Source organism: Capsella rubella, unplaced genomic scaffold (assembly GCF_000375325.1).
Source record: "Capsella rubella cultivar Monte Gargano unplaced genomic scaffold, Caprub1_0 scaffold_3, whole genome shotgun sequence".
Lineage (NCBI taxonomy): Eukaryota > Viridiplantae > Streptophyta > Magnoliopsida > Brassicales > Brassicaceae > Capsella > Capsella rubella.
The window spans coordinates 12,195,366-12,218,625 of NW_006238921.1; the positions used below are offsets into that span (position 1 = coordinate 12,195,366).

Consider the following 23,260-nt stretch of genomic DNA (forward strand, 5'->3'; position numbering starts at 1 on the left):
AGGCTATAAGATCAAAGAATTGATCATTCTGTCATTCTGACAAGTTGTTGAAGCTGATGCAGAATTGAAACCTAAGAGTATTAGACCGATCGGTCTACATTTAGATCGATCGGTATGTTACCTCTAACACATTGTTTTGGCTCATATTTGATCCAAATCGTCTCCTATTGTTTTTATACCCTAGGCTTGACTTTTTAGCAGCCATCCTTCATATTTTTCAGTTCAAAACATTGTTCTTTGCTTTCTAAACAATTTTGGGGAGAAGAATCAATCCTCTTTGAAAATTTGTAGAACATTTCTAAGCCATATTCTCCTTTTATTCTATTCAATCATGTTTTCTTTAATGTCTATTTGCTTTGTTTCAATTGTTACGTCTGAGTAGTTTTTTAATTGGGTTTTAGCGTTCTAAGTAGGATATTCAATGATTTTATGGATTAGATGTCTTAGAGAATTCTTAATCTTTTGGTTTTTTAATTTACATGTTCTCAATGTTGAAATATGATTGATCACTCTATTTTAGAACTTAGGCTTTTATGTGTTTCAGATATGTTCGATAAAATGCCTGAATAAATGTAAATTGAGCATTGTATTTCTAACATGCGAGAGTTTATGTTAGAATGCCTTGTGAACCAAATGAACCTGTTTGATAATGCGAATTTGGGTAGGAAATTATAAATGAGAGTTTAGTAATTGAATAGTTGAATTTAGTGATTGATGTCTTGAGAGAGAATTAGTCTAAACTTCTGTACATGTTCAAGAACGGTTCTTCATGTTTGATTTCCTTATCGCTTTTATTTTTATTCATTAACTAGGTTATTAACCCGCGCTACGCGCGGGTATATTTGTATTGATTATTTTTAAACTGTTTTAGATTTACTAATCAATATAATTAGCATAATTATGTTTGTATTAATAGTAATTAAAAATATTTAGATTAAATACTCATTTAAATAGCTATATATTTACAAATAATATGCAAAAGTGCTATAACATTTTAGTTATATTTTAATACAAATTTCATTTATTTATAGTTTGTGTATCATTTACGTTATTTCCATTTTGTTTAGGATACGAAAGAAAAATTAAAAATTATATACGGTTAGTTAAAATATTATTTTATATAGATTGATGTTGGTAATAAATGCACTTAACAAATGACCAAAAAAAATTAAATATTTTATGTCTTTTCACTTTAACGTTCTAGTTGAATCTTTATAAATTATGTTGTTGTCATATATCAGAAATACTTAACTTTTATGACTTCCTCATTTTGTTATGCACAATTTCATTACCATTTTTTTTCCTACTCACTTCATTTTTGTTAGTATAGCTTATTTCAAGATAATATTCTAAAAATCTAATGACTATTTAAAACCATGACTTCTATATATGTTTTTTTTGTAAGTTCTGCAACTACTACCTCTCATTGTTATATAATTTATGAGCGTTAACCATATATTTAGCACTTCTATTATTCTCCAAAATCTAACTACAGCCATATTTTTATTTCATATACGTTCAACATTTTCTATAAGGTTTGTTTTAGCAATTACAAAATAAAGTATTATATATGATATTATTGATAATAGATGTAAAAATATTTGTTAGAAAAACAAAATTAATAAATCTTAAAATAATATTAGAAAACGGTTATTTACATTATGTTAAAAATATATGATCGTTTATAATTATATATATATATATATGGATGTAAAACTTAAAATTTAAATATATGCAGTTAAAAATTACAATAATATAATCTATACAATTTAGGTGGTCGTCTAGACTTCGGCTGAGGTCCTAGCGTCTAAGCAACCGCCTAGGTCACGTTTTAGAATATTGGATTTTAGTGAATCCATTCTATTATAAAATTATGAACATGAAAAATACCGATTGACAATATATAGAAATAATAGAATATTTTTGATTTGTATTTTCATATCCTCTCTCATCACGACTAATCTTATTAAAAGCCTAATTTCTGGCATCCATTTCGCCACTCTTATAATCATGGGACAAAACCTGACCGCCAATAAAGGATTCTAAATCTAAGTCTACAACTAAAACCTAGCTAGGTTGTAACTTTTAACAATGCCCTCTTCTAGTCGGTGGTTAATACCCTCCTTGCAATTTTCATTCTAGGATCCAACCGCCTAAATATTTTATCATCTTGCAGAGCCGGAGATCCCGTTAACCAACCATCTCTGCTCTCTCTAAATACATGAAACAATATTACACATAAAATTCTCTTTCTCAAATGATGAATTAATTTCCTCAAATATATGGCTCATATTCCTTACCCTCTTCACAACAATAAAGTCCATATTTTTTATTTATTTAATTTGATATCTAAAATTCTTAACCCAAGTCATTATCGTGAATGATAAGATTTGTTTATCCCATTTATTCGCTTTTTATAAATTGGAGCGAAGTTTACATTTTTTCTGATATCGGATCTAATTCTAGATCTAAAATTCTTAACCCAAGTCTTTATAGTGATTGAGAAGCTTTGATTATCCTTTTATTCTCTTTTGATATACACTATCATAAAATTTGGAGCATAGTTAACGTTTCTCTGACATCTATATATCATGTTTTTTTTTCATTTTTTCAAAAATCTTAATATAGATATTATTTTATTTATAAAAAATGATGAAATTTCTAATCTCAATTATAGTTTCATATTTTCTCCTCTATGTGAGTTATTAATATTAAAATTACAAATTTTGAAACAACATCAATCAGTAAACTAGATATTTTGATCAAAGTTGGAATACAAACAAATTTAGTGAGACTAATAATGATGGATATTTTTTTACAAAAAAAAATATTTAAACTTCATAGATTTTAGAAATGTACAACTTTAAAAATTTTATTATCAAATGTTTCATATATTTTTCCTTTATACAAAAATCTTAGAATACAAAAAGCTATTTCCCAATATAAATTTTTAAAAATTTTCTTTGAATTCTGTATATCCTGTTTTTTCCTTTTTATCTTAATGTAGAAAATTATTATAATTATAAAAATGTTAAATAACGAAATCTCTAACCGCGATTGGTTGTTTAAAATCGAAAATATATGATACATTTTAAAATATTTCTGTTGATGAATTTAATTAAATTTGGAAAAATATATATTTTGATTATCTTTGTATCAAATATTTTAATAACAAAATTTTATATTTAAAATAGTTCCTATATTTTAAAATATCTGTTTTATTTTCCATATATCATGTTTTATTTTCCTTTTTACATAATTTTAGATATGGAAAATAATTGCTATTTAAAATTTGTTAAAAATAATGAGATGTCTAATTCCGATTGATCGTTTAAAATCCTATGTGATTGCTCTCAAAAGCTTATAGTCTCAACTTTTATATAGTATAGATTCTCTGAAAATACCCTGCTGCCCAGTGCTTTAATTCATAAGCTTAAATATCTCTTTTATTTGCATTTATATTTACAAAACTGAAAACCAAACAACAAATCTTTTCCGCTTTAGCTAATTACGAGTCTCGTAAATCTCTAGTGTAACATTAGTCTTTGTGATCGATCCCGCATATACTTTACTTTGGTTAAGTTATCGGGTTAAATACTCGAGTAATTAGTACTTTCAACAAAATGAACGTGTTTGTCAATGTGAATTCAACTAAAATGTCAGAGAACATGCTGATGAATAAATGTGGTGAAATATCTCAGATGGAGACTGGAGAAAATAGAAAAGACCTTTACTTAATGCGTTCTAACGTGAAGAAAACTCCGTAGAAAGAGTAGTTAATTAGTCAGTCAAGCTGAGAGGTTTAAATCTTTAATTGTGTATATATAGAGAAGAACATGAACCAAGTTATCATCACAATTTCGATTTTCATAAATTATAAGTAAAACCAGTTAAAGAAAGATGAAAGACTCTCGAAACTCAATCATTGGCTTTCATATTACTCTTTACTTTCTCTTCATTTTCATTTTAAATATTCTCCATGTGTTTGCTACGGTTCCTACTAGACACTTGTGTCATTCAGACCAAAGGGATGCCATTGTCGAGTTCAAGAACGAGTTCAAGATTCTGAAGCCTTGTTTTGACAGCCCTTCTCCTCTGAAGACGGCGTCATGGGCCAAGAACAGTGATTGTTGTTATTGGGACGGCATCACATGCAATAACAAGTCGGGGGATGTTATCGAGCTAGACCTTAGTTTCAACTGCCTCCATGGCTTGGTCAATTCCAAAAGATCTATTTTAAGTCTTCAAACCCTTCGTTTCCTAACCACTCTCCGCCTCTCAAATAATTATTTGAGTGGTCAAATCCCATCTTCATTTGGAAGCCTTTCTAATCTCACCACTCTCGACCTTTATAGTAATTATTTTAGTGGTAGAATTCCATCTTCTCTTGGAAATCTTTCCCATCTCACCTCTCTTGTCCTCTCTTTTAACAGTTTTGTTGGCGAAATCCCATTTTCCCTTGGAAATCTTTCTCATCTCACCTATCTTGACCTTTCAATAAATGATTTTAGTGGTCAAATTCCATCTTCCCTGTTGCACTACTAAATTTGACAAAATTGTCATTTTTATCACTCTCCAACAATCACTTCACAGGCACGCTTCCTTCTTCTCTCTTCACAGTTCCTTCTTTGGATACTATATGTTTGGAAAATAATCAATTCAATGGCACTCTTGTACTTGGGAATATATCTTCATCATCTAAGCTAGTAGAGTTACGCCTTGGCAGTAACAACTTCATAGGGCCACTCCCTAGAGATGTTTCTAAATTTGTGAAACTAGAGTTACTAGATCTTTCCCATTTCAACACCCAAGGCTCGGTTGATTTTAGCATCTTCTCGCATCTCAAGTCGCTCCGCAATCTTTACCTATCTCATTTGAACACCACTACTATGATTGACTTGATTGAAATGTTATCATGTTTCAAGGCATTAGATACATTGGATCTCTCGGGCAACCATGTTTCAACCAAAAACAAGAGTTCCTTTTCAACGCCTCCATTGGTACTGATAAGTGTCTTGTACTTGTCAGAATGCGGCATCATTGAGTTTCCAGAGATCCTAAGAACCCTACACAAAATGACGAATCTAGACATATCCAACAATAAAATCAAAGGCCAAGTTCCTGGTTGGTTATGGACATTGTCGGATCTCATGATCGTGAATCTTTCCAACAACTCTTTCATCGGTTTCAAAAGATCAACAAAAACTGGACTATCTGCTACTGCTAGTGAATCATCTATGATGTACTTATTTGCCTCCAACAACAATTTCACGGGCAAGATTCCCTCTTTCATATGTGCCTTACGTTCTCTAAGAACTATCGATTTATCTAACAACAACTTCGTTGGTCGAATCCCTCGTTGTATGGTTAATCTCAAGGGTACTCTTTCAGCTCTAAATCTTCGACAGAACCGTTTAAGTGGAGGTCTTCCGCATATTATATTTGGAAGTATGAAGTCTCTTGACATTGGTCGTAACCAACTGGTGGGAAAGCTTCCAAGATCTTTGAGTCGTTTATCTTTTCTTGAAGTTCTGAATGTGGAAAGCAACAAAATCAATGATACATTTCCTTACTGGTTAAGTTCTCTACAGAATCTACAAGTTCTTGTCCTTCGCTCCAATGCATTCTATGGACCGGTACAACTTTCCCAGTTTCCTAAGTTACAAATCATCGATATATCCCATAATCACTTTAATGGAATTTTGCCATCAGATTGCTTTGTGAACTGGACTTCAATGTTTGCGCTTGGAAAAAATGAAGATCAGTATATCAGCATTGGCTATTACTTTGCTTCAATGGTTTTGATGAATAAAGGTATAGAGATGGAGTTGCTACGTGTCCCAAAAATCTTCACAGCAATCGACTTTTCGGGAAATAAATTTGAAGGAGAGATTCCAAAATCCATTAGTCTATTGAAAGAGCTCCATGTGCTCAACTTGTCAAACAATGCTTTCATTGGCCACATCGCATCATCTATGAGAAACCTCACTGCTCTTGAGTCTCTTGACGTTTCCCAAAACAAGCTTTCTGGAAAAATACCACAAGAGCTAGGAAAACTCTCATATCTTGCATACATGAACTTCTCTCATAACCAACTTGTAGGTGAAGTACCTGGAGGCACTCAGTTTCGAAGACAGCCTTGCTCTTCTTTCGAAGAAAACATGGGACTGTATGGCCCTTCACTAGATGAAGTTTGTGTAGATTTTCACTCGAAAACGACAGGAGAAGCTGATACTCCAGAGCTAGAGGCAAACAAAGATGAAGAAGAGGTGTTGAGTTGGATAGCAACTATAATAGGATTCATACTTGGTATTGCCTTTGGATTGACAATTGCATACATAATGTTTTCCTACAAACCAAAGTGGTTCAAGAACCCTTTTTGACCGAAACAAACTCAAAAGCATAAGATCCTGCATTATAAGTCATTAGAAAGGTAATGTTCTAAATTTGTAAGAATAAAGACTAATATTACAATAAAGGTTTATTGATGTGTGGAACAAATTAAACTAACGTTTTCTTTTTTTCTAAAATCTAAGCTGAAGAAACTCAGACCAAGAAATCAAATACATGAAACAAACCATACAAAATATGGAGAAGGAAGCTTTGGGAGAAAACAATTGAATTCTAAATTTTTAAGTTTTGTATAAGGATGCAAGAAAACAATTAAGTTGATATTTAATTGTTGTTACTTTGATAGCCTAAATTTGTTTTGTTTTGTGTGTGTGTTCGTACACTATTACTATTTGGGTTTTTCTTTTATTTTGTATATTATAATAAAGATATGAGCATGAAACCATGATATCATCACAATTTCCAGTTTCTTGGTTTTTCATTATAGATATTCAAGAAAGTAATACTAATCCTTAAAAGAGAGATGAAACACTCTTAGAACTAAAACAGTGTCATTCCATGTTTTTTCTTTTATTTTATAGACATTTTTGTGGCTCTTACATTTTTGTGGATCGAATGGATGCAATTATCTAGTTCAAGAACAAGTCTGAGACTTTGGAGGCATATATCTTTTCTGACAATTGTTATTGGAGCGGTATTAGATGTGATGCCAAGTTCATGACCGAGGTAGATCTTAGATTAGGATGCCTAGATCTGTGGCCAGCTCAATTCCGATAGAAGTCTTTTTAGTCTCCAACTATAACGATTTCTAACAACTCTTAGACTTCTCTAATAGTGTCAAATCCCATCTTCACTTGTAAAGCTTTATTAATCTTATTACCACTATTGACATTTCTAGAAATCATTTCATTGGTAGGATTGGAAACCTTTCTCATCTCACATTTCTTGACTTCTTACATAATAGTTTTGTTGGTGAAGTCTCTACCTTCACTTAAACATATCTTTCACATCTCACCTTTTTTCTTTTAATAATCAAAAAGATTTTGGGCCGAAACTTTTATATCCCCTCAGGCCCGAGACCAGAACATATTATATAGTCTTGTCCCAAACGTTATTCGAACCGACGACCTTTAAGCTTTTGCCAGAGATTTTTACCAATTAAGCTATTAGCACTTGATCATACATTTCACCTTTTCAACCTCCCTTATTACAATTTCAGTGGTAAGATTCTTTCTTCAATTGGAAACCTTACTTATCTCACCACATTTCGCCTCTTTCACAAAGGTATTTTCGGTGAACTCCCAAATTCATTTGGAAGTCTTTTGGTTCTCAGTGATTTGTTGATCCTCGAAAAAAAAAAAATTTGTTGGTAAAATCACATCTTCACTTGAAAATCTTTGGCATCTCACCTCTCTATTGACCTCCATCAAAATAATTTTGTTGAAGAATACTATTTTCACTTGGAAATATATATTTTTTTCAGAGTTAATAATTTTGCTTGCATAATTCCCTATTTTTCTAATAAACTCAACAGTACTCTTGACTTTGGGAATTTATTCTCATCATCGAATTAAATGGAGTAAGAATAAGTTGTGTATTTTCATCATCTCGTTATTTTTCTAATTTCTTTACTCATCTCAAAATTACAACCCAACAACAATCTGTCGTATTTTTGTTACTAATTGATCTAATTGTGACAGAAATTTATCAGTATTCGAATTTATTTATTGTGTAAATGTTAAAGAAACCACCAGTAAATGTTGCCAGTACAAAAAGATAAATAATAACTAAAAAGTCTAAAATAATAGAAATTTAGTATATGATCTAGGAAAACGTTTTCATAAAAAAATAAAAAAAAATAAATGTCAGTCAATAAAAAAAGATTTATGTGGAAGATCCAACAATAATGTTAAGAAACTTTTTCTTACTCAAAAGTAAAGTAATAATTAATAAATATGGAAGATCATCAATGGTAAGGAAAAATAATCATAAACTTCTTTTTTCACAATCTTAAGAACCCCAAATGGTTCTATAAATAAACTTTTACCTACGATTTAGAAAACCACAGAACATATTTTTCCAATTGACTGATACAACATGAAATAGAATAGAATAGACAAGCATAGACAAAATGAACGTCACAAAGACTTCCATGACTTTTTTATTCTTGATTATATTGGCAGCTTCTATGTCCAATTACAACATCTTGGATACAAGTAAGTTTCTACATTGTTAATTTCTAATCAGTTTTTTTTTTATATCATTTATAATATGCATATAGTTATGATAATAATATAGATATAGATGATACTCATGTGGTAACTTTGTGAAAAAATATATATATATATATATAAGACATTTTTGAAAAATAGACATACTAAAATGGCAATTCTCAAAAAATTTCATAAAACATTAGAGTTATATAAGAAGATTGTTGTAGTTGGATTCGAGTTAAATCCTAGTAGCAAAGTAAATAAACAATATATTTGGTTCTCAGAGTAGGTAACACTATTTGTATCATGATGCACAATAGCATTGAATGTGATATGGTTGATATAGTTATGTAAATAACAATATACAGTATATATATAGTTATATAAATAATCATTCATTATTATAAATTTTTAATCTCAATAAGAGAATCATTAAAACCAATCAACGTCAACCTAACTGTTCAATGAGATTTAAAATCCATAGGTGAATGATATTGAAAGCTGTGCCAAGTCTATGATTCTCCATTTTTTCTGGATAGCACTCTGGACTTAAACCTGTATTTAAAGTCTTAAACATAGTTAGGTAACTTCGTACTATGTTTTTGTAATCTGTGTTTTGTCTTTATCAACATAATTAATTGAGGACAATTGGCAATTTGGCAGCAAAATGATTTTTTATTTTATCTTGATAAGTAAGTAATTGTGTTTCTGTATGTGATTGAAATAACTAAATAAGAAAAACATCTCAATGACTAAAACAAGGGTAAAACATCTTTTAATGTTGTTAAGTGTGCTTCATATTTCTCAATTGGTATGTATGGTACAAAAAAGAAAATTATGATGGATTTGAAAAAAGTATACCCAACCAAGAACTGGATATTGTTGTCGGATATGTGTGACCCGATAATGCCAAACGAAGTAATTCTCGAATTGTTCTAATCGCAAAAATAGTAAAGATGATTTAGTTTATGTTTAAATCCAGTTTAAGAATCATAGTTATATGATTGCATCGGTAGTGTAATTTTATTTGGAATAAAAATAAAATATGTATAGTTTTATGAAGAGTAAAATGTTTCAATGGTTTTTAAAAAGGTAAAAGTAATTTTACAGGAAAATCGATAAAACAACAAGTATAAAGTAAGTAATTTTCATGAACTACAGTAAGATTAGATTAGTTAGTTTTATGCATAGATACATGGTAAATGTTAATTTTAATGCTTATTTTATATATTTAAAAATTAAAGTAAAAATGTATTTTTTTAGTTAATCTTTGTAGATTGGTTATTTGGGAAAACTGCATTAGCAACACTATTTTGAAGATGATACATATATATTGACATTTCAAACAACTATACCCATGATAAAAATCATGGCGGAATAAGAACATAGTTTCAAACAATTTGTGGTGAGTTAAAAAAATAAAAAAATTACGATAATTAGTTAGGTACTTTAAGTTAATTATTTAATGTATTTCATAACTTAAAATTTAAGTTAAAATTAATGAATTGCTATTTATAAACCATCTTGAGTAAGGTGAATCATTATTTATAAATTAATGTACAAAGGTTAATATATTTTCCCCTCAACCATATCAATACCTCTACTTGACCATCGAGATCTACCCATAGCCAAGCAATCTTAACCGACTATTTTGGAACGCCATTAAATGTTGGGTCTACTTCACTCTGTAGGTACATTGAATAATTTCATCTTTTATGCAACCAAAATTTATGACACTGTTTAAATCTATCTTGTATCTTGTATAACCGGTAACATTTTGACCTAGCTAGTTTTGTAAAACTTGGCTAAAAAGTTTATCTTAGACTTGATTGCATCGGTTTATATACCGGTTTTTTACTAGTAGTTTTGTGAAACTTAGCTAAAAAGGGTGTATTTTTAGACTTGATTTTATCGGTTTATACAACGGTTTTTATTTTGTATAATATATACCGGTATTTTACTAGTAATTTTGTGAAATTTAGCCAACAAAGTGTATTTTAGACTTGATTGTATCGGTTTATAATACTAATTACTAGTTCCATTTCATTAGTTTGGTGTACATAACCAATTTGCAAATCCCATTTTGCGAAATTACTCGTATTTTAGACTTGATTGTATCGGTTTATAATACTAATTACTAGTTCCATTTCATTAGTTTGGTGTACATAACCAATTTGTAAATCCCATTTTGCGAAATTAGTCGAAACTCGAACAACTTATTATGTATGTTTTCAAACCAAAGGACATATCTAAATGTAAAAGGCTATATTACTACGTTAGCTTGTAATGGCATGTTTTGTGATATTTTTGAATCACATAGTTCAAACTGTATACGGTCGACTAGAGTAAAATGAGGTAGTTGATTGTTTCGTCACTCTTATTTATTACTCATGAATGAATGTGGTGGGTAGATACTCCATAAATATAGCATTATCTAAAGAGTAATAATTCAAAGAGTCACGACAAAAAAATTTACAAAATATGTGCGGCTTCAATTTTTCATTTGATTGTGAATGTACTAAACTCATACATTGTCAACGTTAATTATGTCTCCTAGAAAAAAAATATTAATTATGTGACCAAACACAAAGCACTTGATTGATGTTTGAGTACTTAAGTACCATAATATTCTAAGAACAAGAAAATATAATTATAGAATAAGGAGAAAGAACAATTAATACGTTTGGTCATCACTCTCTAGATTCACACTCAACGTTTCTATATATGTAAACCAAACCAGCTTGAGAAAATATGTCACGACACAACTTAAAATAGAACCAAAAGAGCAAACACTTAAACAAGACCTTGTTTTGTCCTCTCTTTTTTCCTACGATCTTTAAGTTGTATTCAATGAAGAAGAGCTTAAAGATGGGTTTCTTGAAGATCTTCTTCATCTCTTTAATGGTTGCATTAGCCATGAAACGATATGAGATCAACTTAGATGATCTCCAAAACCTCTTCTTCCACCATATGGAGAACAACCTTCAAACCATAAGCCTTCTCTCGTTTCTTATCGGTTTAGTGTGGATCCTTTACATGTTTACCCGACCTAAACCTGTTTACCTTGTTGACTTCTCTTGCTACCTTCCACCGTCACATCTCAAGGTCAGTATCCAAACTCTAATGGGATACGCGAGACGTGCAAGAGAAGCAGGCATGTGTTGGAAGAACAAAGAGAGCGACTATTTAATTGACTTCCAAGCGAAGATTCTTGAACGTTCCGGTCTTGGTCAAGAAACATACATACCAGAAGGCTTTCAGTGTTTTCCTCTTGAGCAAGGCTTGGGGGCTTCACGTAAAGAGACGGGAGAAGTAATATTCGGAGCTCTTGACAATCTTTTTCGCAACACCGGTGTGAAGCCTGATGATATAGGTATCTTGGTGGTGAATTCTAGCACGTTTAATCCAACTCCATCACTTGCTTCCATGATTGTGAACAAGTACAAACTTAGAGATAACATCAAGAGTTTGAATCTTGGAGGTATGGGTTGTAGTGCTGGAGTTATAGCTGTTGATGCAGCTAAGGGGTTACTACAAGTTCATAGGAACACTTATGCTATTGTAGTAAGTACAGAGAACATCACTCAGAACTTGTACTTGGGGAAAAACAAATCAATGCTAGTCACAAACTGCTTGTTCCGGCTTGGTGGTGCCGCGGTTCTGCTTTCCAACAGATCTAAAGACCGTGCACGCGCGAAATACCAGCTTGTTCACACGGTACGGATCCATACCGGATCTGATGATAGGTCCTTCGAGTGTGCAACACAAGAAGAAGATGAAGATGGCATAATTGGAGTTACCTTGACAAAGAATTTACCTATGGTGGCTGCAAGGACTCTAAAGATCAATATTGCAACTTTAGGTCCTCTTGTTCTTCCATTGAAAGAGAAGCTTGCCTTCTTTATTACTTTTATCAAAAAGAAGTATTTCAAGCCAGAGTTGAAGAACTATACACCAGACTTTAGGCTTGCCTTTGAGCATTTCTGTATCCATGCTGGTGGAAGAGCTCTAATAGATGAGCTAGAGAAGAATCTTAAGCTTTCTCCATTACACGTTGAGGCATCAAGAATGACACTACACAGGTTTGGTAATACTTCTTCAAGCTCAATTTGGTATGAGTTAGCTTATACAGAAGCTAAAGGAAGGATGAAGGAAGGAGATAGGATTTGGCAGATTGCTTTGGGGTCAGGTTTTAAGTGTAATAGTTCAGTTTGGGTGGCTCTTCGAGATGTTAAGCCTTCAGCAAACAGTCCATGGGAAGATTGTATGGATAGATACCCGGTGGAGATTGATATTTGAGTTTATGGTTAAGCCCTTATTGCTAGTAGTACACTAAACTATCTTATCTTGTTTATTATTATTGAGATTTTGTTAACTTATGTTTGTTCTTTAAAGAGTTTTGTATTGAATGTATGTTGCTGTCTCTGTTTGCTTTGTTTTGGTACTTATTTAAAGTAAGAAATGGTGGATGCTACTGAATTTTCTTTCCATAATTAATTGAACAAGTCATTTCAAGAAACACAGGGATTGGCCACTAAATGTTTTTTTTTTGGCTCTAACCAGAGATATGTGGTACATTTAGTCTAGTCATGGATGGCCACAAACTTGTTTCTCAATCGGCAAATGTAGCCAACTGCTTGTTAGATACATATATGTAACACTGATATAGCTACAAAAATAACAGTAGTCAGTCGAGTTTCTAAGGATGGCTAGTGACAGAGTTTTGTATACTAAAAGAATACTCAAAATAAAAATAACATTTGTCTGATATTTATTTTGAGTATTCTTTTAGTCAAAGAGTGTTGTTAGTGTATTTTAGTTTTTATCAAATATTCATAGGTATTCATCTAGATCAGAATTTATGATCATTTTAGATGATTGGAAATGCATAATCGCGCGTCTGATATAAGATTTTTCACCGTTGGATCTTCCTTGTTTTTGGAGACCAGATATTTGAGAATGTTAGCTTTCATTTCCAAGTGGTTTGTAGGAAATCGAAAGGTACAACGAGGAGAAGTTCTTGTGCATCACTGTCTCGTAAACTTAACGTGTGGTTCTGATATATTATGGTTTTTACGAGTTTTTGGCCATGATATAAGTCTTATTTATAAAGTTTTAATAGTTTTCTCGAATCTTTTAGAGTATTTTCAGGTTTATGTACGTTTTGAACTTATTTGGAAACTTTGGAGCACAGTGGAGCATTTGGAGAAAATGGGCTGAAGAAATGTATTTGAAGAGCATATTTGGTATACGTGTCGATCGACACTTCCTCAGGTGTCGGTCAACACCAATATCTGACGGCAATTAAAATTCGCGAGTAGTTGCAGTTTTGAAGATTTGCAGATTCAGCCCAGAAATTTCTTTTATTTGCAATTAAGCCCAGTTTGTGGTTTAGACATATATATTGAGTTTTTTGAGAGAATTGTTGGAGAGCTTTTGGAGAGAGAGATTTTGAACTGCTTTTTTTCTCTTTTGATATTCTTAATCTATATTATTCAGTTCATGATGTTTGTTTCTTACATGATTGTGGGTGCTAGGATCCACTAATATGAAGAACTGATATGAAAGGGGGTGGAGGACTTGGGTAAGACTCTCGGTATAGATTTAGGAACCTCGATTAACTTGAATAGCGAACTGGATTTTTATATATCTTTTGATTACAATGGGTATTGTTCTATATCTCCCTATCTCTCTGGGACTGCCCTCTACAAGAACACTTCCCCCTTCTTATATACTCGACTTCGCTCCTCCTAAAATGCAGGTCTGTTCCCCAGGATCTCTCGCCTCCGTGATTCCCTCAGCAGATAGCGCCAATCCGCTCCTCCTTCTTCTCAACTACTCGACGATCAACCCCGAAGCCCATTTGCCACGGGCCTTCCTTATGGAGTCAAGCCAACGGGCCGAAACGCCCGGCCCATCTACAGTTGAGGCCCGGTACCAACAATAGCCCCCCAGTGCATTGATGTCGAGCTCGAAATTGATGGACGAAAAATCCGGAGAATCCTTCTGTTGCTTGGGCTCCTTCATAGTTGATCGAACCAAATCTCACTTTGAGCAATCCAAAATAATAACCGCCTCGATCCTTGCTTGAATCCAACGGTGACGATCGAAAGTCGAACGGTCACAATCTTGGAAAAAGATACGCACGGTGTTTCGAAAATTATCCCCATAAAGGGGTATAAAACCAACCGCTCCACAACTCATTATTATCACGTCGTCGCCCACTACCAAGGTAGAGTTCTTTCCTTCTATTTTCTTGTTCTTCTTTTTTTTTAAAACAGACAGGTTTTGCATTCCTATTTAATTCCTGGGAACACCGCCCTTTTATTCTGACAATCCTCCGATACACCGGGTGCTTCACTATGGGTAGCAAAGAAGTATGGGGTAGTCATCTCGCTCCGATCACCACCGACAAGCACTTGTCAGATCTGCGGCAGAAACACGGAGTTCCTCCCATGGTGGACATGATTCTCTCGCCTGGGTCCCCGTACTCTCCAGAAACCGTCCCGGAAGGGTTTTGCTGTGCGTACACCACGTATTTTGAACGATGCGGACTCGTTTTCCCAATACCGGGAATCATCTTCCTCGTACTCCGCCGCCTCCGCATGGCCTTCCCGCAAATGTGTCCCAACTTTGTCCGCCATGTGATTGGACTATTCGTTCGGGCGCAGGAGGAAGGACTCGTACTCGGAGTCGATGGAATCTTACAGATGTGTTATATTAAACACAACTCGGGTTATAAGGGAACGTATTACCTATCCCGCAGGCCCGACCGTGAAATTCTCCAAGGCATACCGGGAAGAGATGACCGGTGGAGGGAAAAATACTTCTTTTTTCGTGTCACCTCGGCTTCTGTTGGGGCGTTTAACTTCTCGCAATTGCCTACCCAATGGGCGATAAACGTTGGTCAGGGTGGCTAGAGAACCCAACCCTTACTATTATCTAACATAGGACTGCAACCTTGTTAGCACAAATTTCTCTGTTAAAATTCTTTTTTTTTATGTCAAATAATATGGTTCCTGTTGCAGATACCGGAGACTGCCCGTTAACCTCCGAACTTCGAGCTCTAACCGATCAGTTGCGAAACGGTCGAGTCCGGTGGAACACGTTTACTCGAGCTCGAATAGTCCAAGCTCTTAACCGTCCGACACCACTAGGTAAATCACACTAAACTGAATCCCAGTTGGAATTTCAATGGTGTTACACTCAAATTTTATTTACTTCGGTTATATACAAATGTTCGCAGCCGCGCCATCTCAACAGCGCATTTCGAGTTCGTCATCGACCACCGCTCCATCGCAAATGACGAGGAAACCGACTCTCAGGGAAGCTCGCGAGCAATCCACCGTCTCTAGGCGCGTTCGAGCTGGAGATGTGGATGCCGCGCTGGCCTCCGCACTTCGAGGTCTACCCTCAGCCCCAGCAGCTCGCAGCGTCGAAGTCAACCAAGACCTGATGCCTAGTGCGAACAAAGTCATCATGCTTGTCAATTCGCAGACCAAAAGCTCCGAACTCCCGGCGCCTCAGTCAAAACGGGCGAGGACAGAGACTCGCCCATCCAGGGACGGTCGGCCCTACGAAAGTCGGGGTAGTTATCGTCGTGATCCTCACGGCTCTGGAGCTCGATTGGATCAGCTTCCTGATGATAAGGCCGCTGATTCCGGTCAAGGTTCGTCGGCGAGCCGCCCGTTCCATTGGAAATTTGCCCATTCCAAAGATTCTCCGGCTGTTGAAGACCCTATAGGGATGGCGAACCTGTTCCGTCACCTCAAGAGTTTGGGATGCCCTATACCTCTGGTTAGGGACCTCGCGGAACGGGACGCTTATATTGACGCTATGTCCGCTCAGGCCCTTGTAAGTATATTTACGTTAGTTATTCGTTCCTTGACTCCATCGAAGTAAAAAACGTAAGAAAACTTATTCCCTTTTATTTGTTAATGTATGTATATTTTCTCTTTGAAATGGAATTTAGGCGCTCGCTGCTCAAAACAAGCTTGTTGCTTTATATGAAAGGCGGTTAACTGATGTTCCTCAAACCGAAGAATTGGAGAATACCAAGAAGGTGGTGCATGAGCTGACGGTAGCTCTTAGGACCTCTCAAACTAGAGAGGTTGAGCTCGAAGAACGGGTTACTGCTTTGAAGAAGGACCTGCTAGCAATGTCGGCGGTTCGTGCGAAATTAGTTGCGACTGAAGGCGACCTTACTAACGCCCTTCTTTCTAAGAATGCGGCCGTTCGAGAGAAAGATGCTCTTGCCGAGGAGGTCGAGAGGTTGACGGCCCGACTGAAAACGGGGGAAGCAGTTCGCGATTCCGCTATTCGTCGTGCCGTTCGTGCATCGCGAGCTGAAATGTCCGAAGCATACCGTCAGGTACTTGAAGGTATCAAATCCAAATGGGAAAAGAAGAAGGCCGAAGCGGCCTGTGACAGTGAACTTGCTGAGACCGTTTCTAATTTGCTGCTTCTTGAGCAAATTGAGAAGGGAAGGGCGACCGTGGAAGGAGAGAAAGAAGTGCTTCGATCCTAGAAGGTCGACCTCGAAGCCCAGGCGGCATCGTTGGTGGTATCGGATTTATCGATTGGGAAACTCGATCTCCCCCAGATTTCGGAGGATTCGGTGGCTCCCATGGAAGTGGATGAGCGGACTGGAATTTCTCAAGGTTTGAACCAGCACGGAACCAATGCGTCGGTCGAAAATGAAGTGGAAGCTCGCGTTGCGGATCAAGTCCAAGATGGGCCTCAGTTTTCTTCTTTTGTTTCTTTTATTTTCCTTCTTGTAGGATTTCTTCTGTCCTTCGATACTTTCTGCCCGGGAGGGTTTTAATCCTTGCGTTTCATGATATTTCAGTTGCCTTGGATGGTTTTTTAAACCTTGTTATTGTATTTTGTTGCTGCTTTGCTTTTTTTTTTGAGGGAATGTGGCAATGGGAACTTTGCGCTCCTTTTCCCTTTTTGACCTACCAAAATATTATTTGATGGTTCGTGGTGTTTTGGGTCAAGATAACGACTCGAGTCCGAAGCGTGGTTCTGCCGCCTAACATGCCTTGTTTGTCACTTGCGTGTTTGCGTACGCGCGTTTGTTTGCTTATCTTGTTGTTGTTTCGCCTCTTTGGGTTTTATGTTTGGCTAGTTTATCATAAGATAGTATTGAAATACTTCGGGGATATTGTCTTGGACATCGCCTTTCGAAGATTTCAGAGTTGTGGTTATGCGATAGTTTTGATATGCGTGCCAGGGCGCGCGTGATTTGATGTATAGGTGTTTGATAATGTATACGGATGTTTTATTAATTTCGAACTAGAGTGTACAATAGTCGGAAATGTGGAGGTGGTGGCTGCACTCGGGTTACCGAACTGCCTACGTACCCCGTAAAGGGATCAAGCCTATTCGTAGTTCGATTGTTATCGGTACTTATTGGTAGTACTTCTTTAGATTCATTGCGTTCCAGGGACGTATCTCTGGCTTATTGTCCTTGACGTTTTCCAGTCGAAACACGCCGTTGCGCACTATGCTGGTTATGCGGTATGGGCCCTCCCATTTTGCTCCCATTTTCCCGGCGTTGAGTTCTTTCTTATGATCGAACACCTTCCTTAGTACAAGGTCCCCCAAAGCGAAATGTCGTGGCCGTATTTTGGAGTTATAGAATCGGGCTACGGTGTTTTGGTAGTTTTGTATTCGTACTAAGGCTTGTTCTCGGTGTTCGTCTATGAACTCGAGATTATGCCGTAGAGCTCTGTTGTTGACGTCTTCATTTTCCGGGCATAGGGAACGCCTGATACTCCCAACGGAGAGTTCCGCCGGAATCACCGCTTCGATCCCGTATGCGAGGGAGAACGCGGTTTCCCCTGTAGATCTCCGTGGTGTGGTTCGGGCGGCCCACAAGGCGCCGGGGAGGTGTGCGTCCCATTGTGATTTCGATGCATCTAACCGCCGTTTGAGGGTATGTAGGATTATTTTGTTTGCTGCCTCGGCTTGGCCGTTGCCCTGTGGATACCGGGGTGTTGCGGGGGTTAGACGGATACCCCAATCGTCACAAAATTTCTGGACAACGGAAGATGTGAGGTTTGTTCCGTTGTCTGTGACGATTTCGAAAGGAATACCGTGTCGGCAGACGACTTTTTCCATAGGAAGTCTTTTACGTGCTCTCCCGTAATTGCTTGGTAGGATTCCGCTTCGATCCACTTGGTAAAATAGTCGGTTAAGACGAGTAAGTTTGTTACTTTACGTCGTCCCGATCGTGCTAGTGTCCCGATAATATCCATGGACCATCGCATAAAGGGGTATGACGAAGATACCGAGCTCATTATTTTGGTGGGCTGGTTGATGTTTGGCGCGTGTCGCTGGCATTTATCGCACCTTTTGGAGTGTTGCTCGCAGTCGGCTATCATTGTGGGCCAGAAGTAACCCTGCTTCTTGATTCTGAGAGCTAGAGACCTTCCTCCGGAATGGTTTCCGCATTGGCCGTCGTGCCCCTCCGTCATAAGGGTTTGGGCTTGTCGTGCATCAGCACACCAGAGATACGGGCCTGATATACATCGCTTGTAGAGCTTCCCCTTGATGATGCAATATCGGGCGCTGTGTGCCTTGAGTTTTCGTGCTTGCCAGCGATCTTGCGGGGTCGCCCCGTTTTCGATGTAGTCCAGTATTGGGCTCATCCAGCTGTCTCCGGTTTGACGGGTTTCGGTTTTGCCTTCGCTGGGTTCTGGGATGCTGGGTTCATCTGTGTCTTCGTCGATCTCTGCGTTATCAATGCCTGGACGGCTCATCCAGTCGTCTTCGGTATGACGGGTTTCGGTTTCGCCTTCGCTGGGTTCCGGGATGCCGGGTTCATCTATGTCTTCGTCGACTTCCGCGTTTTCAATGCCTGGATACTCGTCGATTTCTATACTGTTTACGTTGTTTGCTTTGATGGGAATATCGATACTCGGTTTCTCGATTCCCTCCACAGGGATTATTCGCTTGATTGCGGGATCAGACGTAGATTCGAGGGCAGCAAGGGCGTCGGCTGCTGAATTTTCTCCACGAGGGATTTTGGTCAGGCTAAAACTAGTGAACTGGTCAGCGAGAGATCGGAGGATGTGGAGGTATGCGTCCATTCGTTCGTCCTTGGCCTCGTATTCACCACTATATTGGCTGGTGACCAGCTGGGAATCGCTAAATGCTTCCAGTTCTTTGACCCCGATCCCGAGAGCGAGTCGGATGCCTGCGATAAGGGCTTCGTACTCGGCTTCGTTGTTCGATGCCGGAAAACCGAGGCGGAATGACTGTTCCATAACTTCCCTGGTTGGGGAAATTATCTGAATTCCTATGCCGGAACCCCATTTGGATGAGGCACCATCGGCGTACAGTGACCATTTTGTCGGCCCGTTAGTCTCTGGGTTGTCACCGACGACGAGTTCTATTATGAAATCCGCAAGGACTTGTGCCTTTGCGGAGGTCCGGGGTTTGTACTCGATATCATAATCGCTGAGTTCGATTGCCCACTTGGTTAGTCTGCCGGACTGGTTCGGGCTGTGTAGGACGGCTCGCAAAGGTTGTGATGTTAAGACCACAATTGTGTGCGATTGAAAGTATGGTCGGAGTTTACGAGCCGATGTGACGACTGCAGTCTCCCAACGCGGGGTAGCGTGTTTCGGCATCTACTAGTGTTTTACTAACGTAGTAAATTTGCTTTTGTTCGCCCTGGTCCTCCCGGATTAGAACTCCGCTGACCGCGAATTGGGAGACTGCGACGTATAAGAATAGGGTCTGCCCTTCCACTGGTTTGGACGAAACCGGTGGTTCGGATAGGTACTTTTTTAGCTCTTGGAACGCTTCTTCGCATTTCTGGTCCCAATCGAACTTTCTGTTTCCTCACAATAGTTGATAAAAGGGTAGGCATCGATCGGTTGACCGTGCGATGAAACGATTCAATGCCGCTATTCTCCCCGTAAGACGTTGGACTTCCCGGGTAGTTCTAGGGGAGGGCATCTCGAGAAACACTGCTATTTGTTTTGGGTTGGCCTCGATGCCTCTTTCGGTAACTAAGTACCCGAGGAATTCTCCGGATGCTACGCCAAAAGTGCATTTGGCAGGGTTGAGCTTCATCCCATACTGATTGAGTATTCGGAAACATTCCCGCAACTGCGGGACATGGTCCTTCTCGTGCATTGATTTGACCAGCATGTCGTCGATGTAGACTTCCATGGTTTTTCCTAGATGTTCTGCGAACATCTTATTAACCAGTCGTTGGTACGTTGCGCCTGCGTTCTTTAACCCAAAGGGCATTACTTTATAGCAGTATGTCCCCCGATCCGTGATAAATGCTGTTTTTTCTTGGTCGCTTGGATCCATTAGGATTTGATTGTAACCCGAGAAAGCGTCCATGAACGACAAAATTTGGTGGCCTGCCGTTGCTTCCACGAGGCGGTCGATATGAGGGAGTGGGTAATTATCCTTAGGGCATGCTTTGTTTAGATCTTTGAAATCTATGCATATTCGCCATTTTCCGTTTTTTTTCTTTACGGCGACTGGGTTTGCGACCCATTGTGCGTACTGTACTTCTCGTATCGAGCCAATTTTGAGCAACCTATCGACCTCATCGTTAACTGCTTTTGCTCGATCCGGACCCAGCTTTCGACGTTTCTGTTTGACCGGCTTGAAAGTCGGGTTAGCGTTCAGCTTATGGGACGTTACTTCGATGTCGATACCGCGCATGTCTGTTGAATCCCACGCGAATGTACCCACGTTTCCTTTCAAGAAATCGATGAGCTCGTTTCTTGTTGCTCTGTCGAGATCAGCGCCGATACCGACACATCGTTCGGGATGGTCTGGATCGATGGAGACTTGATCGACCGCAGTTTTTTGTGGGCCGCGTAGGACGGGGTCTTTATGTTCCAGGGCTTTCCGGGTGTCGCCTTCGTCCTCGACTATTAATTGCTATTGGGGGGATTTATTGATGATTTCATATCCGCCCATATAACATTTTCGTGATGTGCGTTGGCTTCCGAAAATGGTTGCGATTCCACCGCGAGCTGGGAATTTGACGCATTGGTGGTACGTTGATGGTACGGCCTTCATTTCGTATAGCCAGGGTCGACCGAGGATTGCGTTAAACGGTTCTACGACCACAAAGTCGACTAGTTTCCGTACTCCTCGTGCTTCAACGATGAGTTGTACGGTCCCTTTTGCTAAGGTTGTGTCGCCAGCGAACCCGGTTAGTGGAGTACGGGCGCCTCTCAACTCGGAGTCAGGATATCCCATCTGCTTATATGCCTCGTAGAATAAGAGATCCACGTAGCTGCCAGTTTCGATCATAATCCTTGATAGCTCGCATCTGCCTACGTCGAGGCGGACGACCAGAGCATCATCGTGTGGCTTATCGAGATCGTAGGTCTCACTTTCCCAAAAGGTGATTTCGTAGTCGGGGTCTGACCGGGGTTTCCTTTCTCTAAGGTGATTTCGTAGTCGGCGTTGATAGGCTTTGATCAAATTGATCGAGTTACGACAGAGAGAAGAGCCCCCTGTGATGTAGTCCACCCGCTTGACCGTTTCTGGTTCGGTGCAAATGCTTGGTAGGCGGGATCGAAGATTGCGGTTCTTTCGAGGTGCGGGCGGCGGCGTGGTGACGGAATTGGTATTGCTCTGGCAGAGTCTGAGATTGGCGAAGACAAGGTCGATCCTTTTCTTAGGAGCAGGAGGTGGAGAACCCTCTTCTTCGATGGTTCGGTCCCTTTTGGCCGTAGTGGTGGTTCCCGCCGGACCGGCCTCTCTGGCTTTCTCCCCTTCTAACTCAAGGTCGATATCGCCAAACTCTCCAGCTTCGTGTTTTTTGGCGAGGAGGCGCCCTACGCTTCGACATTCTTCCGTGGAGTGGCCTCTGACCTTATGAAATTTGCAAAATTTCTCGGGGTCGAAGTTTGGGCTTCTGCTTCTTGTGGTGGCTTCTACCGCGTAATTGTGTTGCCCAGGCTCAAAAGAGTCTTTCTTGGGTCCCTTCCTAGGTCCGAGAAAAGGGGCTTTTGGCTGCTCGTTCTTCTTCTGCTTGAGCGAAGTAGTTGGATCTATATAGCGCATCGTCGAGAGATGCAGGTTGACGGACGGTTAGCTCTTCGCGGAACTTTGATGTGTACCAAAGGCCGTGACGTAATGCTGCTAGTGCCACTTCGTCATTCAAGTTAGCGATGCGCGCCTTGGTCTCTCGGAATTTGGATATGTACTCGCGAAGAGGTTGATCCCTAGCTTGTACCAGGAGCCATAGATCCAATTCCGTTGTTCTGGTCTGGAAAAAGACCGAATACTGTTTGAGGAAGGCGGCGGCGAGCTGATCAAAGCTATCGATGGAGCTCGCTTCTAAACTTGCGAACCACTCCAACGTGGGACCTACTAGATTTTCGGCAAAGTATCGGCAGTAGCCTGCTTCGCTTTCTTCATCTGTGAGGTAGGCGCGCGTGATTGCGAGCCGAAATGCTCTTAGATGAGCTCTCGGATCCGACGTTCCGGCATATTCGGGAAGGCGTAGCTTACCCATGTCGCGGAGTCGTTGCTTTGCGATTCTGTCCGTAAATGGCGTACGCCTGGTCTCTTCGATGACACGATCAATGTCGGGGGCTGCGCTTATGGCCAAGTGGACCTGCGAGCGCATTTGTGCCATCTCTGCTTGTGTTCGGTTCATGTAGTCCGCCAGCATTTGCGAACTGATGAGACTCCGTCCCGGA

At 38.6% G+C, this 23,260-nt stretch overlaps 3 protein-coding genes and 1 pseudogene across 3 annotated transcripts; 3 read left to right on the forward strand and 1 right to left on the reverse strand.

Annotated features, from left to right (window-relative positions):
• The first annotated feature begins 3,900 nt into the window (after nucleotides 1-3,900).
• Nucleotides 3,901-6,606, forward strand: LOC17891145 (annotated as a pseudogene).
• Nucleotides 6,607-11,294: 4,688 nt separating this feature from the next.
• LOC17892686 (3-ketoacyl-CoA synthase 8) lies at nucleotides 11,295-13,033 on the forward strand. The gene has a single exon (XM_006299363.2). It carries the CDS (start codon nucleotides 11,415-11,417, stop codon nucleotides 12,861-12,863), a length of 1,449 nt encoding a protein of 482 aa, XP_006299425.1. The 5' UTR covers nucleotides 11,295-11,414; the 3' UTR covers nucleotides 12,864-13,033.
• A 1,893-nt stretch (nucleotides 13,034-14,926) lies between these two features.
• On the forward strand, nucleotides 14,927-17,091 carry LOC111831536 (uncharacterized protein At3g60930, chloroplastic-like). Its single transcript, XM_023786157.1, has 4 exons — nucleotides 14,927-15,470; nucleotides 15,593-15,721; nucleotides 15,811-16,418; nucleotides 16,537-17,091. The coding sequence occupies exons 1-4, from the start codon at nucleotides 14,927-14,929 to the stop codon at nucleotides 17,089-17,091; spliced, it is 1,836 nt and encodes a 611-aa protein (XP_023641925.1).
• Nucleotides 17,092-21,482: 4,391 nt separating this feature from the next.
• Nucleotides 21,483-23,196, reverse strand: LOC111831537. Its single transcript, XM_023786158.1, has 2 exons — nucleotides 22,645-23,196; nucleotides 21,483-22,583 (listed from the first exon to the last, which is right to left on the reverse strand). The coding sequence occupies exons 1-2, from the start codon at nucleotides 23,194-23,196 to the stop codon at nucleotides 21,483-21,485; spliced, it is 1,653 nt and encodes a 550-aa protein (XP_023641926.1).
• Between the last annotated feature and the right edge of the window lie 64 nt (nucleotides 23,197-23,260).